General features: G+C 57.1%; 1 protein-coding gene across 1 annotated transcript; it reads right to left on the bottom strand.

The window, feature by feature from the left end:
* Positions 1-7189: 7189 nt before the first annotated feature.
* Positions 7190-9467, bottom strand: SLA2 (Src like adaptor 2). The gene is made up of 7 exons (XM_068419594.1): positions 9380-9467; positions 9195-9294; positions 8991-9077; positions 8577-8680; positions 7739-7888; positions 7443-7569; positions 7190-7340 (listed from the first exon to the last, which is right to left on the bottom strand). The coding sequence occupies exons 1-7, from the start codon at positions 9465-9467 to the stop codon at positions 7190-7192; spliced, it is 807 nt and encodes a 268-aa protein (XP_068275695.1).
* Between the last annotated feature and the right edge of the window lie 4169 nt (positions 9468-13636).

Below are 13636 nucleotides of genomic sequence, written 5' to 3'. Positions count from 1 at the left end.
AGGTCTGTACCGGGCGCGATGGCGTTCTCTACCCCTTGGTTAACAATTGCCATTCCGGTTATATTTTGCAACGGAGACTCTTTTCAGTACTCTGAACGTGTTCATTGTAAAGACTTACTCTATGAATGTGTGGTTTTGGGAATCAGTTTATTTTGTATTTGTGTAAATAAAGCCTCAAGACCTATGCATGAGGTGCTGTCCTTTCCGACAGTGAGTGGGTTATTATCTTCAATGGTGTATGTTCCAAAGTCCCTTTTTATACCTTAAGTTTTAATTTTCTGGTTTGTATTACTTTGTGAGAGCAAGGTGAAAATGCTGCTTATGTTCAAGTCACATTACACGGAACCTTTTGAAACGCTGGTGTGTTGTAAGTATTTGAGACGTTCAAAGTCTTTCTGCTGCAGATCACAGCCCCGTAAATAACGGCTGTGGCTTTAGTTTCCTTCTCAAACGTTGCTGAGTTAAGTTCACTGTGGAAGTTGGTGAGCTGTTCTTGGAGTGGGAGGGTGTCCTTGAAAAGCTGGATTTGTTCCCTTGACTTTAGTGGGTGTGATGGTACCAACCAAAGGGTAAGATTTAAGCACAGTTGTAGTTGAAAGGCCCGTAACTGTACGGATTATTAATTCTGGATATGAATCTGTAATGTTTGTGTACTGCAAAGAGTCATGTAAACTTGAAATATCCAATATTATCGTAGGAGTTAACGGTATCTACACAGTGAGTATTTTATTTCCTTCAGAAAACAGAATAGTTAGGCTACTCTAGGTAGTAACTAAGGCTTTGGTGCCAAGACTCACTTCAGGGAATAATCTGTCTCACAGTTTTATAGTACTAGTGAATACAACATATGTACAGCAGAAAAATATTTTTCTGTAACACAATTGGAATAAAGCTTACCTGATATTTAAGAACCACTTCACTCTCTGAAGATGAGAGCGATGCTTACACCTTGTCGCATTCCTGCTAATGGCACCGGAATTCACACACACTGTGTAGCTGTAGGACAGGCGGCCGTACCCAGCCAACCCCAACAGCGTCAGGAGCCCCCAGGGAGCCGTGGAGGCTCTTGGGGTTTTCAGGTGAGACCCACCACAAAGTGTTCCCTGGTTGGCATCTGAAGCGAGCGCCGTGCCCGGCGTCTTGAGAAGGATGTAGGTGTGTTGGTACCCAGTCAGCTGTGCTCCCTCGGAGGGCCTGACAGCAGTTAAACTCCTGAGCAGACTCTTCACTCCAGCATGGAACGTCCCCTTCCCAAGCAGCTGCTTTTTGTTTCCTCGTTGTATGTCTTTACTTTGCCAGTTGATTTTTTGCTCAGGGCAGAACTTAAGATTTGGGAGAAAAGGTGGTTCTGGTGGGTGAATCAAGTGACAAATACTGGAGACTCGTTTTCCTTCAGTAGAGCTGGGGAAGCCCTGCAGATAAAGGCTGAAAGTATTTATTTAAAGTAGAGTAGCGTTTCTCGTGTTCAGGAAAGATTCTTTATTGTGCTCTGCCTGGATTCATTTCTCTCCCTGTTTTTGCAAGTTATTTCTTAGTCTGGACCAACTGTTGGGTCTGGCAGGTCACTGTTCTGTTTCTTTCTATCACTGGTAAGTGAATGCAACGTGGAGCCTTGATGGAATGAGCAAACATTGCACTGTGGGTACGTCGGTGTGTTCGTCTGTGTTTATGCACTATGGGAACCGAGGGCGCTGTACATAGAATTTTGCTTTGGAGCAATATTTGCAAAACTTGAAAACTTCTGTATCTTGGTGTTTGGAATAAATAAATAGGTTTTTGTTGGTTAAGTCTTAGTAAATTCTTTGTTTCAATTAATGATTATTCAATAAAAGAATTTCGGACTTTTTTTTTTTCTTCACATGGTATTGAAATGCAGGTGCTGTAGTCTGACAGGAATATAGATCTTAACTGTTCCTCAGGCGTGGAAATGATGGCTTTCCAGATCTGTCTCATATAAACATTCTTAATAGATAAACTGTTACGTATTGTTTTATGTTGGATAACGTTTTAGTGAGGAGCTTGTGCGTTTTATTCCCAAATCCTAATGTGTGTGATACATTAGGACCTAGTATTATCATCTGACCCTAATTTTTGTTCCTGTTTCAACGAATGCCGTAGCAGGGCTGCTGCTGCGCCCGTGGCAGTGTCAGGGAGAGGGGGCAGCTGGCTCACCCCGTGACGATTCCTGTCACGAGAGACGTGAGTGTTGCGGGTAGGGAGCCGCTCTAACCAGGAGAGCAGCACTGCAGCATCTGGAGTGTGTGCATGGGACCTACCTGCCAGGAGACGAGTGTGAAGCCAGGATGGTCGTTCCAGGAGTGCAGAGACCTGAGGGCGCAGCTTCCCTGAGCAGCTCCCAAGGCCGGGTGGGTTAGGACAAGCGCTGTCAGCTGTACAGTGCAAACTGCATAGAGAAAAATACAGAATTTCTATACAGTTTTTAGGTGGAAATGTGTTTTGCCCATGCAGCTGCGGGCTGGCAGTTGAGTTTCAGGTGGGTTTGGGAGGGTTGTGCCAGAAGGGAACAATGTGGGTGGTGTGCCTGCGACGTTCTGAAAGCTGCTGCTGTTACCAGAGAACAGTACCCACGAAAACTCTCTAACCCAAATGACAGTTTAGAAAGCTGACACTGGTTTATTGCAGCGCTGGGTGCACGGGGGATCTCTCCTCCTGGCACGCACACCCAGGGACAAAAGCACACTCGTTATATACGTTATAGAAAAATGAATATTCATACAACTCAGAGTAAAGCCCACCTATTCCAAGAAACCTTATGCATATGCTAATATATTATGTAACTGTCTTTGTGCATGTGTACTGAATTGGGGAAGGGGTCCTGGGTGGGCTCTGGGGGTCTCTAGTGGTTGTAACCCCCCCATAGTGATGCTGTCCATGACCCCGCTTCTGCGCCAGCATGGTCGAGGCCTTTCTGTTGACACACGCAGGTGGCTCTGAGGAGAAGATCCTGTGCTGGTTCCTACAGGATTTATCTCTGCTCCTGGCACCAGAGCTGTGAATCGAGTCAGTTAAAGACACTACAAAGATGTTGTTCACAATCTTGTTTATCTCTGGCCCTTTGTAATTAGTGAGGAATTTAACAGAGACCTTGGATCCTCAGACTAAGCACAAGCAAGTCAGTGATGACTGTAACTCAGTGTTGTCAGTCCCAGAAGCAGACCCTGTCTGCAAAACATGCCGTTGGCTTCAGAACGTGCTGTTATTTTAGCTGAAAGGAAGATTGCTAAAGGCAAGTTGGTTCTGTCTGAAGGCTACACAGAGCCGGCCTTTTAGGGCCTGCTTTGAGGCTCAAACCCTCTGGTAGCACTGTCACACGGGGCAGCAGCAGCAGCGAGCTGGCTGTGGAAGCTGCGCGTTCCCTGGGTGAGGGAGTGCTGCTGTAGCAGGAAGGCAAAGCACGGAGCTTCGGGTGGGTTTGAACAACCCAGCCAGAGAGAACGCACAGGCACGGGAGGAGGGAAGTGCTGGAGAGGAAAGTACTTGGCACTGGGTGTGCTTGAAGGCGGGGGCAGGCATCGATGTGCCTTCAGAAGCATCTCTGGTTCCAGCTCTTCCCCTCTCAGTTTCCCCAGCAGGAGGAAAACAAGTTTGTTCCCTTGTCCTAACAAATTGCCCTTCCTCATTTTGTTCTCAAAACAAGATTCCTGTAAAACTGGATTTTAAGGCCACTGGGTGCATCACTGCTAGAGCCCAGCTTGTGGGGCCTGGAGAAGCTTCCGCCACTGATGGCAGATCTGGGTGTGTTTCATGGTTCGGTCACATTGGGGAGGTTCTGCTGAGCACTTCAATGTCAAAATCAGGTTTTGAAGATGTGATTGGAATTTGAAATAACTTATGAAATCTGTGCTATGGCTAGCGCTGTTTCTGGGAATGTGTGCCCCCTGATCTGAGGTTGTCCAAGATCCCTCGTTTACTTGCTTGATCTTAAGAGTCTTGTAGGGGCAGACTCTCACAGCGGGAGGCAGTTGCTAACTCATCTGTCCGCCTTCACGTGGGTAGATTAACTGTGAAGTTCCTCAGCCTAAGGAGTGTGACACAACCATTTAAATACTCTTATTTGACCAAAATAGCATCTCTTCTAATTACATGATCTACTGTTGATCGTGGTCTAGACCGAGGATCTTGTTCATGCTCAGTTTGATGCTGGAGTATTGTCCCTGCTGCTGCAGCACTGGCATTTCAGGTTGCAAAAGTGTTAGTGTTTGGTTTTCCAGTGGCGTGGAGCACCTCTAGTTGTTTAGAAGAGTATGTCATATCTTTGTACTAATCCTTCAGTATTTGTAGAGCAACTCTCTTGTGAAGGGGAAAAAGCTATGTACAGCTCTTCTCTGGTTAATACCTGCCACAGCTAACCAAAAAAGGTCCGTGTTCAGACAGGCAGGTAGTTAAAAACAGAAAATACCATTTTTTTTTCCTATTAGAACATACCTGCAGACAGCAAAACTGAGAACAAAACAACCCAAGAGCCAGAATTCATCCTCTGCCTGCAGGGTGTTTCTGCTGGTGGTGCTTGTGTGCCGTTGAGGTGTTTGGTCAGTAAAGGCTGAACGATGCCACAGAGTCCTGTTGGTTAACACTGCACACCAAGTTTCTAAGGATGGCATGGGCCCTGTTTCCCATCATTGGGGGGATATTGGGTGCATGGGGCTCGGGGGGAGTTGTGTGCCCCTCCTGAGCCTTCAGACTGTGGTTTTACGTGATGCAGATTGAGTACCTAAACTGTTGCAAGGGACACCAAGGGAAGGGGCCGCTTTGTGTGGCTGTGTCCTTGAATAGAGGCCCAAAGCTACTGGAGATGCTTTGGCTATTTTGCAGCTCTTCCAAATACCTCCAGAAGTCCCTCTGGTCCCAGCAAAAGCTTGGTGGCTGCTCTTGTGAAAGTGATGCTCAAACAGTTTGATTTCAGGTGGGTGAGGGGGCAGAGCACAGGCAAGGCTGCACATCTGGGTGTCACTGGGGAGGAAGTTGGTGGCAAAGCTCTTGGAGGAGGTCAGTGCTGTCAGCAGTGTGGCTGATCTGGCCAAGTGGCCACAGCTCTGCAAGCTCTGTGTGCCCCCGACACAGCGAGAGCATCGGGAAGCTCCTCTTCCCACAGGCGTCCTGGGCACTCAGAGCACCTCTGGTGAGGACAGGCAGCAGCCCCTGTCCCTGCTGGGTCTCCACAGCTGCCCCCCCTGGGTGGCTGAGGCAGCTGGCATGTCCCCTGCTGCCCTGGCACCGGTGGGTCTCCTCAGAGCTTGTTCTGTCCCTTCACAGCCCTCAGCGTCCCGGTCCTGCGCTGCCTGGGACAGCAGCCCTTCAGCCCTGCCTCTGCACTCCCCTGTCTGGGGTGAGAGCTGCTGCTGGGAGATGTGGGGACCTGCTCTCTGCCTCTTCCAGCTGTGAAAAACCTGGTTCGGCGTCTGGCTTTGTGCCTGCGATGTCACCTGGGGCTGCAGTGCTTTAACAGCGGGAGGCAGGGAGGGGGGATGGCAGCACCCCGGGCTGGGCACCCTGGGATCCCCCCAGCAGCAGCCTCGGCTGCCCGGGGACCACGATCCCCCTGTTCTGGGGGCCTGTGCAGATGTTTCCCAGCAGGAGTGAAGTGTGCCCAGAAACAGGAGCTTTTGGGGCTGGGACGATGTAGAACGATCGCTGTGATGTAAGAGCATCCAACAGACTGGATCCAGGTTGGAGGTGGAGGAAGGAGGCCCAGGAGCCGCCCTTCGTTCACACAATGTGGGTTAGTGGCAAAAATAAAGGAAGCAAAACCCCCTAAGCTGCCCCGGGGGCCCCAGGGGTGACAGCAGCGGGCTCAGCTGGCTGCAGGGAAAAGTCAAGGCTGAGGCGTGTAAACCCTGACCTGTGTCCTGGGCCAGAACGACACCTGGGCTCGAGGGCGATGGCTGAGCACGTCTGTGAGCCCTGCGCTGCTCTGGGGAAGGAAATGAGAAAGCGATGGTGGGTTTGCGAGAGCAAGCGCGTCAGACATGAAAATGAGGAGATTCGAGCATGTCAGAGGTGGGAAACCTGCAGCTGAGGGGGGTCGTGCTGCCCCGGCCTCGGCGCAGAGGAAGGCAGGGAGGGGATGTTACCAGGCAGCAGAACTGCTGCTGCCCAGGTTCTCACCGCAGAGGAAGCCCCAGGCGCCTTCCCCAGGCCCTGTTGGCTGATAAGGGGCTGTTGAAAGCGAAGGCTCGGGTGTGTTGCTGTTCTGAGGCATTTCTGCTGCTTGTAGGGCCCTGTCTAGCCCAGAGGCATAGCTTAGATCGGGGTTGGACACGAATATGTGCATTCTGCCTTTTTGGATCATCTAGTCCTGGCACGGACCCCTTTCTTTCGCCATTGCTCCTAGAACAGCAGTTGTGATGTTAATTAAACTTTTTTAAACCTCTGGAGCTCATTAATTTGCTGTAAGTGATCTGACCCACAGCCATCCCGTTGGGGAAAGCTGGTGCCAGGGCCCCCAGGCTGCAGCGGGTGGAAACCTGCCCCGCGGTCGCAGCCGGCAGTTTGCGATTTATTCACAAACTCAACTGTGACCGAGATGTCCTTTAATTAAGATATTATAAATGGTTATTGCTGCATGGCCAGCAGGACCTTGTTTTATGGACCTTAAACCCAGTATAAGCCATGAGTTAAAAGGTTTAAAAAGCAGCTACTTCAGGTGCAGCAAGAGGCTGGTTTCCTCGCGGCTGCTGCTCCGCTGCTCCCGACAAGCAGAGGTGGGAGTTATGGGGGGTGAGAGCACGAGGGTTGGCGGCTGCAGCTCCTGGGCCCTGTCCTGCATGGACCCCCCCCACCCCAAAAAAGTTTGTGCATGAACTTGAGGGGTCTGATGGCGTTGGTGTTCCACAACGTGGGCCCAGCTTCGGCTTGTTGGGCGTTTGCATCCCCCTTCCCTGCTGCTCTGGGAGCGCGGGTCGGCGGGGCCCCGTTGCAGGCTGTGGGGCAGGCAGGGCCCCCTCTGCGTGCAGCCTCTGCCGCCTTCTCCCACGGGCGCTGGGTGATGCTCGGGGTGCTCAGACATCACAGCCCCGAGCACCCTCCAGCACTGGTCTCAGCTGTCCCCTGTCCAGGCCAATGGCCCCAGGCTCCCCTGGCACCAGCGAGCGATCGTGGCTGCAACCAGGCGAGTGCTATAGCGAGGGCCGGGCGTCTGCTGTGGGGCTGCAGCCGTGGGGCCCTGCCCTCAGCTGCTCTTTGCCCCCTTCCCTGCAGGGTCCTGCTCTGGGGCAGCCGTCTCGGTCAGGAGGAGGTAGGAGCTGATGGCTTCCCGCAGGCCCAAGCTGATGGGGGAGTCCTCCTCTGGCAGGGACGCAGCGTCCGGGAGCAGGAGGGAGCTGTGCCAGGGCACAGAGGGGGGTCAGGGTCAGCCCCCAGACCCTGGGGTGGAGGGCAGGGGGGGTGAGGGCAGCCCCAGCCCCTTCCCTGGCTGTCCCTACCTGTCGATCTCATCCCAGTTGAGTGATGGCTTCTTCACAACAGTGGGCAGGGCAGGGACGGGGGCCACCCTCGGCCCTTCCGTGGAACAGGGTTCCCCGAGGGCGCAGCACAGCCCCTCTCCAAACTCTGGGCAGGGAGCCAGCAGCGTCAGCAGGGTCCCCCCCACCTGCCCCCCAACCCTGGGGGCACCAGGGTGGGGGGGCACCAGCCGCCACCTTTCCCCCCTCCCTCCCTGCAGGGCACAGGGCATCTGCCCACCCAGGCTGGGGGTGCTGGAGGGCCGGCAGGATCTTACCAGAGTAGTGGTCCACCAGGTCGTGCAGGCTGGGGAAGGTGAGCCCGGGCGAGATGTAGAGCCAGCCGTTGTCCAGGCGGTGGATGCGGTAGTGCGTCACCGAGTCCCAGGAGCCGTGTTCCCCCCGGCGCACCGACAGCGAGTAGCAGCCTGCCAGGGCCAGGGGCGAGCGGCACGTGGCCAGGCTGCTGTGGGCACCCACCCGCTTGGCCCCACTGCCCTGTGTTCTCCCGCATCGGGGATTTTGTCGCCCTACGGGGTGGCCGGCAACACCTGTCTCCCCATGGGGCTGCGTGGCTGCGACCATCCCTGTGCCAGCCCCGCACCGTGGGCACCTGCAGACTGGGGGATGTGGCAGTGCTGGGACACGGGATGGCCGCGGGCAGCTGCCTGCCCTGTCCCAGGCGCCCTCAGCAGCGGTTGCTGTGGCTCTGGGCCCGAGTCTCCACTGTCGGGGCCCAGCCCCGCGGCCCCCTCGGTGCCCAGGCAGCCGCGGGGCCGGGCAGCACCGTGCTGGTGCATCAGCTGCCTGCACCGGGCACCCACAGGGGTCTCCTCATGGGCTCACCTCACATTTTATTTTGGGGCCTGAGCCTTTTCTCTGCGTAACCCAAGGCTGCAGGAAGCCTGCAGGTGTTTTTTTCTTTTGAGGCCCCGTGGCAGAGGCTCAGCACCGAGTGAGGAGCAGCGGCGCCAGGAAACGGCTGCCTGGGGCAGGCTGTTGCCACCGGGGGTGAGCGATGGAGAATCAGCCCCTCTGGGGCCCGCTCGCGCCCTCGGCACCCCAGTGGGGATGGCTGGGGGGGGGTTGCGGGAGCCGGGGCCCGCGGCCTCTCACCTCGCCTGGTCTGGCTCTCCCGTACCAGGAAGGACCCGCTGCGGTTGCCTGGCCGGAGCAGCAGCTCCTCCGCCTTCTGCCGGCTGACGCCCTCGTACAGCCACCTGCGCGGGCAGCGGGCACTGGCAGAGCCTCTCCCGGCTGCACGGGGACACCCAGCACACCGGGGCCCGTTCCCACCCGGCCGGGCGGAGGGGACAGCGCGGGGTGCGGCAGCACGGCGTCCTGGGGACACCCTGGCACGCCACGCTGCCTCCCGGAGCCCAGCCCTGCTCCAGTGCCCGGGGAGAGAAACAGAGCAGGGGGTCCTGGCACGGTGGCTGGGGTTTGGCCTCGGGGTCAGCCAGGCTCTCTGTGGTGGGGTCACGTCCCCAGGGCCACCCAGGGATGGACCCCTCCCCTCCCAGCATTTACCTGTGCCTGACCTTGGCCACGCAGCTGCTGGGGATGTGGCACTTCTTGCCGGACAACTCAGACGCTACCAGCCACCAGTCCCCGTCCCTGTGGGGAAGGGGGATGAGGCTGCTGGGCACAGGGAGGGGACCCCCCCCCCCAGGACAGGTGACACCATCATGGCCTCACACTGGTCGGAAGCGCCCGCCCAGTGCGGTGACTTACTCGGAGAGGACGCGGAGCTGCTCGCCCATCCTCAGGACAGCGGCCGCCCCTGCGCCGGAGGGGAAGTCGCAGAGCGCCAGGGCCAGGAAGGCGCTGGGGGCTGCGGGGAAGGGGAGAGGGCTCAGAGCTCCCCAGCCCCAACGTGGGATGGATGCTGGCCAGGCTGGCAGCTGCTGGGCGCTCACCTGCGTCCGTGGGCAGCGGGGGCTGAACGGCGTTGGCAGCCTCTGGCAGGGCGCTGGGCGGCGTCTCCCGGCTGGGCAGGGTCCCCATCCCTCTGGGTCAGCACGTGCCCCTGGCCCCCCGCCACGGGGCCGGAGGGGCTCAGGGCCAGCGCCAGCAGCACGGTGGGCCCTGGGCAGAGGGGTCAGCCCCTGCGGAGCTCCCAGCCCTGTGGCACAGCCGTGTTGGGACACAGCCTCAGGGGTGTCCCTCTCCTCCCCCCTGCCCTCCGTGGGGGTGGCGGGGCAGGGGGTGTTGAGCCCCACTTACCTGCCCCTCACTGCTGTCACCATCGCGCAGGAGCCGTCAGGGCTGGGCTCTTCACCGCAGGTGCTGCTCCAGCGTGGTGGGTCCCCCGGGCACCCGGGTTTCAGGGGACCCTCTGGCGCAGTGGGGCTCCCTCGTGCAGGGCAACCTCTGCCCCTGCAGGACCTGCTTGGGTCGCCCTCAGCCCGCTGCTCTGGGTGCCTGGCTTTGGGGAGGGCTGCGAGGCACCGGGGCTGTGGGCTGCCACCGCTTCCTGTGACGTGCAGCACCCAAGCGGGGTTTTCTCTTTTCACTCAGCCAGCGGGTTCTCGGCTGTGCCCCACGGGGGACCTCGGTGACCTCGGTACGGGGACAGAGGCCTTAAAAAAAAAAAAAAATAAAAAATATCCCTGAGGGTGCTCAAGGCACCACGGCCATTGCACAGGATCTGGGGAGGGGCGAGAAAGAGGGCCGCGCAGAGCCAGCTCCGAGGCTCGGAAGCTGAGGCAGAACAAGTGCCATCCCCAGCCAAGACCAACCACGGCAGGTCCCGCGGTGCCTCCCCAGCTGCTCCTGCAGCACCAGGCCCATGCGCTGTCCACGGGAGGTGCTGCCCGTGGGGCGGTGGGTGGACGCTGCAGGGCCGTGGGTGGGTGCAGTGCGTTCCCGGCTCCCAGCGCCTGGCTGGACCATGTGGGAGCAGCCACAGCCCCAGCAGCATCTTGGTCCCATCCCCATCCTCACCCCAGCCCCCATCCAGTGCCAGCAGCTGCCACCCCAGCATGGAACATCCCACTGACCAATTCCCAAATGCACGTGGATGTTTCACTTTTCAAAGCAAAGACCATTTTGCTCAGCCAGCTCCCCCTGCCCTGAGTGCCCCCCTCCATGGGGCTGCTCGGTGGCCTCCAGCCCTGGCCACGCTGCTGCGGCTGAACATCCTGCTGCTATTTATGGTGCGCTCTTGAAAGCTCTTGGTCAATCATAAACCACCACGATGGTGTGAAAAGCACACAGAGAAGGGCTTGTAGGAAAGCAGCCACCCACCAGCTGTTGGGGTTCCAGCCCCCCCCCCCCAGCCTGTGCTGAGCTCACACGCTGCTGGCTTGCAAGGGCTTGAGTCTGTTTGGGAGATGATTCATTTGCTCCTGGAACTGGTGGTGAAGCCCCTCTGGGGTCCCTGGGTTGTGAGAGACAACCCTTGGTGTGCCACAACCAGTGCCCAGTGCGGCTCAGCTCCCTGGAGCCCAGCTCTGTGCTGCCCAACACCTTCTTGGGTTAGTGCTGGTGAATGAAATGGGGCCTCCATCACCCCCTCCCCAACCTGGCCAGTGGGGCTGGGCAAAGGGGCTTTATCCTAATGCATGGGTGGAAATGTGGCACACAGGGCTGGCAAAAGCATAGCCATGGGTTGCTCTAGCCACAGGATGGGCCAGGATCCCCCCCACCAGCCCTTTGGTGGGCAGCCCCCTGCCACGTGTGGGCAGGGCCACAGTAACGTGCTGGCTTATGCACCTCGGATCCAATGGAGAGGGACAAGGCAAAGCAAACCCCAGCAACCATCCCTCCAGGGTGTTTCAGGAGTTAAGATCAAATAAAGGAGGTGGCGGGGGTTTTTTTTGGGAGGGAGGAAGGAGCCCTTGAAGTCCCCAGTCCTGCTCCGTCCTCAATGCGTGACTGACACCAGCTTGGCTGTGGCTCCATCTTGGACCCTCCAAGGATTCAAGTCCCGCCTCATCTCATCCCACAGCTGCACCACCCTCCTGCCTTAAAAACAAGGGAAAACCCCAGTACCAGTTCTGAGCCTCCCAAACCGAAGTGTTTGGCTGTTACTCCTTGCAGCATCACCTGGCCCCACCAAGAAGAGTCTGATCCATCACCCCTCACCACGGAGCACGCCCAGCTGTGCGTGCGCAGCGTGGGGCTGCCCGCGGCCACAGGGCTGGCGTCGGCAGAGCGAAGCTGCATCCTCGCAAGGACCGCAGTCTTCTGGGTACCGTTCAGCACCTTCCAGCACAGGAGACACCATGGGCAGGCAGCGCTGGCAGGAACCTCAGCCCATGGCTGTGAGAAGTGTCGTCCCGTCAGCGACCCCAGAGAAGCCTTCAGCTGAGCTCGGCGAGACTCGCCCTGTGCAGCTGAAGGAAAGGCCTTTACTGACCCAAAGCTTTGGGCGCTTGGGCTGGGAGTGCCCCTGACCAAGCTTGTCCCCGTGTTTGAGCAGTCCTAAGGGTGCAGGAGAGCTGGGAAGCGCTGGCTCCACCTGCCCGCCCACCCAGCTGAGCCCCCTCCCGGCCCTGCCAACTCCAGACACAAGGAAGGGGCCTGGGAGACACCCTGGTGTTCCCCAGGACCTGACCCTGACCTCCGCGCTGCCCTTCGAGGTGTGGAAACGCACAGCCGTGTCCCCCCAGCCGGCAGTGCCCAGCTCACACCCCGCAGCCAGCGGGACCAGTGCCGGTGTGGTTGGGGAGCCCGGCCCAGGGAAGCCTGTCCCAAGCTCGAGCTCTGCTCCTGGATTGGGCTGGCGTTGCTCTTGCCCCCCAAAGAAACATTTTGTCCTTTATTAAACTCATTTCTCAACTTGTATTTACCTTGGATTGTTGTAGTTCTTATCAGGAAAAGCACTTGCTTATGTGACGAGTTGAGTTTTCCCAGTTATCCTTGGGGGTAATAAAACATATGATCAACCCTCACTACAAATCTTGCCTTGCTTATGCCTGTGAACCACCATGGCAACAAAACTCTCTTCTTAATCGCCCCCATCCCACATTGCTAAAATCTCATCTATTTACTCTCCCGGGCTCCTTGTCCCGTGGCTCTGAGCTCTCCTGCTCCACGTCACCATGCACTTGGTGAGCTCGCAGCAGCCCCTGCTGCGGTATTGTTTCCTCTAACTCATTTCATTGTCATTTTAATATAGTGTTTGCCTTTCTTTTGGGCTGTTGCTGTATTTTCATAAGGGAACTCGAGGCAGAATCGTTTCTCAGGGTCGTTGGCTGGCAATAAATCACGGTGCTGCACATACCTCAGCTCTGCTCTTGCGTACATTGCTTTCCCTCCAGCACTTGCATTTAGCAGCAATGAACTTCACAAAGTCTCTTGACAGTCTTCTGTGGACTCATATTTTTGTTCATTTAATCACTTTGTCACTTCACTACTCACTCATTAATACAACTGGCCAATTTTTCCCATTTCCCACCTTTCATTCAGTTTGTGATTCATGAGAACAGTGTCTCACCTCCCCTCTCCCACACAGACCTTCCCCAAAGCATGAGGCTGCAGGAGCCCACCCCAGGACCGGGACTCATCTGTGACCAGCAGTTTAACCCCTCCTCAGCCCCAGCTGAAAGGAAGAGGACAGCCCTCTGAAACTCGAGAGCAAAAGCTGGATCTGAAAAGCAGAAGGCGAAGAGGTGGCTGTGTTAAACGTCTCTCTGCTCCACCTGCACCGGCTGCGGCGCGGCGGGCAGGCGTGTGGACCCACCTCATGCTGCCTCCCAAACCGCCGCTGCCTCGTCGTGCCACGACACCCGCCTCGTCACAGCGCCTACAGGCACACGTGGTGTCACCCCTGTGAGGCGGGCAGGGCCCTGCTCACCAGGGAAGGCGGCTGCAGCGCTCGTGTTGTCCGGGGGCAGCTCCTGACCGCGTGCCCGTTTCGCAGCAACCCGTCGTTCCGTCTCCTCTGTCAAACCTGGAAGTTTCTCTCGGCACCGTCGCAGAAGCCAGCTCTCCAGCGCCGTTAGACCAGGGGACGCGGGCACCGACCACGCCGCTGCCGCAGGACGCCCCTCGCAAGAGGTGCCCAGCGCTGCCCCTTCCCCGGGACAGAGCTCACGGCAGGAGCCCCAAAACTGACAAAGCCGGCAGGGGTGTCAGGTCGTGCCAAGAGAACCACCACGAGCACACAGGGCAACAACGAAACTCAGTTACAGCTTTATTTAATAACTGGTACAAAGTCCCCCTCAGGC

Source organism: Nyctibius grandis, chromosome 28 (genome assembly GCF_013368605.1).
Source record: "Nyctibius grandis isolate bNycGra1 chromosome 28, bNycGra1.pri, whole genome shotgun sequence".
NCBI classification, from domain to species: Eukaryota; Metazoa; Chordata; class Aves; order Nyctibiiformes; family Nyctibiidae; genus Nyctibius; species Nyctibius grandis.
Note: the sequence above shows the minus strand (reverse complement) of the source record. Positions and strands in the feature narration are given on the sequence as shown.